This window comes from Nycticebus coucang, chromosome 12, assembly GCF_027406575.1.
Source record: "Nycticebus coucang isolate mNycCou1 chromosome 12, mNycCou1.pri, whole genome shotgun sequence".
Classification (NCBI taxonomy): domain Eukaryota; kingdom Metazoa; phylum Chordata; class Mammalia; order Primates; family Lorisidae; genus Nycticebus; species Nycticebus coucang.
Window position 1 is genome coordinate 11,359,139 of NC_069791.1, and position 4,137 is coordinate 11,363,275.

The window sequence follows — 4,137 nt, forward strand, 5'->3', positions numbered from 1 at the left end:
AAACCAATAAGTTCAATAAACATATATTATACTGATTATTCACCAAATATTTATTATGACCCCCATGACAAGAGAGTTTTATAGCAATTATATGACATTTATTTATTTTCCTTCTGCGTGAAATCATTAATATTCTGGATGACTTAACAATATTATTGGCATAACACATGCCACAGATCCCTTGTATTTGGCATGTTAATGCCAGTAATTGATGTTACCATAACACTTCTCATTTGCTAAGATTGATCAATGGTCAACTTGCTTATGATCTGGATAAAACAAAGAAGATAAAACATTCAGTAGCATCTATCTCTATTTTTCCCTTCCCAATAGATAGATGAGCATGTAGGTGTCCCTACGTATATACAGACAACGTGTTAATAAATTTAATGTGTATACTCATGTGATATACTGGTAGTACTGTATTTTAGCTGCAATTTTGAATACAACTAAGCTAAACGAAATAAGAATAACAAAGCTATGTGATACGTAGATATGACACTATAAGTATGTAGACACTTGAAAATGTACATTAACTTTTAATGTATTTTTAAAAGACCTATTATGATAAAAATGCAAATAAACTTTAATCTCCCAAACTTTTAGATGTCTCTCTTCGAAACTATTCTGTAAGAAATTACTGACAGTATGCATTTAGTTGATTTTACAGTTTTATCGATGGCTAGAGCTCAACGAAAAGACATTTTTTTCATCCTTATCCTTTGTAGAGCATTCTTCACGTCTTTATTTCTTAGACTGTAAATCAGAGGATTTAGCATAGGGATGACAAGAGTGTAGAAGACAGCTATAATCTTGCTTTTCTCTGGCGAGGAGAAGGCCCCTGGCTGGGCGTACATGAAGAACACGGTCCCGTAGAACAAACTCACCACCGCGATGTGAGAGCCGCAGGTGGAGAAGGCCTTACTTCGGCCCTGCACGGAGCGGATCTTCAGGACAGTGGAGAGGATGGAAGCGTAGGACACCAGAATGACAGAGACGGTGGTGAAAATGATGAGGGCGGAGAGAATGAACAGCACCATCTCATTCACGTAGGCGTCCACACAGGAGATCTTGATCAGGGCTGGGACGTCACAGAAAAAGTGGTCCAGTCTGTTTTCGCCGCAGAATCGCAAGCTGAAGGTGAAGCCCGTTTGTACCGTGGAGTTGACGCACCCGCAGAGGTAGGAGCCGAGCACCAGACCGATGCAAGCCCGGGGCGACATGCGCTCGGGGTAGAGGAAAGGCGAGCAAATGGCTGAGAAGCGATCGTAGGCCATCACGGCCAGCAGGACGCCTTCGGTCCCAACAAAGAGAGCAAAGAAAAAGAACTGTGTTGCACAGCCATTGTAAGAAATTTTCTTTTCCTTGGACAAGAAAGTAGCCAGAGTTTTGGGTGCAATGACTGTGGAGTAGCAGAGGTCTAAATAAGACAAATTTCTGAGAAAGAAATACATAGGCGTGTCAAGTCTGCTGTCTATTTTAATGACAACTATCATGCTGGCATTTCCCAACACGGTGACCACGTAGAGAACAAAGAACAACAAGAATAGAAGTGTCTGTACTTCTGGAGAGGAGCTGAAGCCCAGTAGAATAAACTCTGTCACCTCTGAGTAATTTCTGTTCTGCTCACTCTTCATGCCTTGCACCTGAGAAAACGAGGGGGTTGTCATCAGGTCTGTGAAAAGCCTGATCAACTTTTGGGCCCTGAAGTTCCCAGTGGAAAAAAATAAACTGCCAACACACACTGGGGTGGGTGTTCTTGGCAGTGCATCTGATGGAATAGTTTTACACTTGGAAAGCACCCAAAGTACAGCCAAAATAAGATTGTCTAGAGAAATGTGGGTAGGCAAAGAACATTTCAGGTTATGAGGTCATCAGTCATTTTAGGTCATTCGTTAAGAGCTGTGGAGTCAGATGAACTGAGTCCACGGTTTATCTCTTTCAGTTTTAAAGAATCTAAGACAACTACCTAAACTTTCAATGCCTCAAAAGTCCTCCTCTACCAAATGGGAGGTACTAATAGTCACCTACTTTATTAGATTGTCAGGATGATATGAAATTGGGTGTGAAAACAATAGTTACAAAGACTCAAACATCTTGAAAACACGAATCTTCATCACGTAAATAAATAAACAAGCAAACACAAAGTTCTTTGTGTCTTAGGAATGGAAAATTGGCTGAAAACATTGATAGGTTCCCTTCCCCACCACGAGCTGAATTTAATGTGGATCTTTTAAAACCTTCTACTATATAAAAGATATTAGGAAACTGGGGTTACAGTTTAATGAGGGAGAATGAAAAGCCAGTCTTGAAAATGGTCGTCGAAGGTGATTAGTCCAATCCTTTCCCCTACAGCAACCGAACACTCTTCAGCTTCTAGCTCCTATTTCATTTACTACTAAACTCTAAATGCTAGTGGCCTTCTTTTTGGCAGCCAAACTGCAGTATGTTTTCTTTTCTTTTTACTGTGTTAGACGTATGAATTATTTTATTATGTAGAATCACTATGGGTGAAGTATAAAATTAACTTCTCAATAAGAATTTTTGTCCCTATATATTGTCAATAAAACACAAGACATTACTGCAAATAAATAAGGAGGAAATTCTGTGTTGCATAGATTCTCCTTTTCGTTCTTTTCTAACTATTAAACCCTAATATCAAATACTAAAGAGGCAGACAGATAAAACATCAATGCATTTTAATATATAGGGAAAGTTCAGTTCAAGTGGAAAAGAGACGTTTTCTTATAATTACATGGTTCCATTTCTATGTTTAATTTCTGAACAAACAAAAGAAGTTGTTTCAAGAAATTTATTATCATATAGGAAGTTAATATTTTTATTCGGAACTTATTTTAAAATTAAAACTACAAAGTAGTCAGAAGAAGTTAAACTGATTTAGCTTCTGTTACAATTTTTATGAAGTCAAAATGTTTTATTGGTTAAATGCATGGTATTTTAATTCACATAAATCTGGCTTTTAATCCACACTCTGCAATTCACTGGCCGAATAATCTTGGACAGATTGTTTAAAATCAATGATCCTCATGAGCCAAATATGGTTTAGAATGTCTGCTCGATGGGATTATTTTTGCAAAGATAAAATTAAATGACACATATATAAATTAAATGGAATATGGAGCATCTGGGAAATAGAAAGTACGTAATAAATAATGGATATATGAGACAATGAGTAGGGAAAAAAGGAGAAAGTTTTGCTAAGTTTCAAAACTATCTTCAGAAAAATTCATAATTTTTAAAAACCAGTTACCTTTCTTGAGATTCAGCTTATTCCGAAAGAAGTCTCACTGAAGGAGTTTGAAGGCGTATTTTTTTTTTTTAAAGAAGCTTTGAGGAAAGTGTAGTTAATTACAAAAATACTTCACAGTATATACAGATTTACTAAAGTATCTGAGTACAAACAACAAGAAGACCTATTTATCTATAAGCCTTCTATACATCTTCCTTATTAGAACCAAAAGAGACTCTCCCACTACGGCTTCAGTTTGAACCTCCAGAAAATATTATTATTTATAAGTCAAAGTCAAAACTAAGAATTCTTCCTATATGCACTCTGCCATAAATTCTAAGTTCTTTGATCTAGCCAGATAGTTATTCTGAAAACCAAGAAATCAAATTAAAAAAAATATATTAAAATGTGTGGTCTTCTTTTTGAAAAATAAAAAAGGCCCTGGAGGTCAATTAGGTCAGTATTTGCCAAATTTCCCGTACCTCAGAGTCATCTGGGAAGTTTTGTTTTGCTTTGCTTTTAATACTGATTCCAGAATAACACCTTATTCTTAATTAATCTGAATATTGGAAAATGTCTGTTAATGAGAAGTGTTCATTTATCTTTTAAGATTCTCCCCTGACTCTGATAAAATAAGTCCCTGTCGAAGTAAAACTTTATAGAAGTTTTAGGACCAGTGAATTAGGTCTTTTTATAGCTTCCAGTAAGAACAGCATTTTCCTCATTCAGTTACTCAAAGTCATTAATAATTATAGTCTTTTGAAAAGGTGTTCCTCACTCTTCTTTGAATTATTTTACAAATATCAATTCCAGGAATTTCTGTCTTTATTCAACACAAATATGTAGTAAACTTAACACAATTCTTGTTTTCATGTGTCAATGGATCC

The 4,137-nt window shown here is 36.0% G+C and overlaps 1 protein-coding gene across 1 annotated transcript; it reads right to left on the minus strand.

Moving 5' to 3' along the window:
* Positions 1 to 689: 689 nt before the first annotated feature.
* LOC128561315 (olfactory receptor 12-like) lies at positions 690 to 1,637 on the minus strand. The gene has a single exon (XM_053555363.1). The coding sequence runs from the start codon at positions 1,635 to 1,637 to the stop codon at positions 690 to 692; it is 948 nt and encodes a 315-aa protein (XP_053411338.1).
* Positions 1,638 to 4,137: the final 2,500 nt, after the last annotated feature.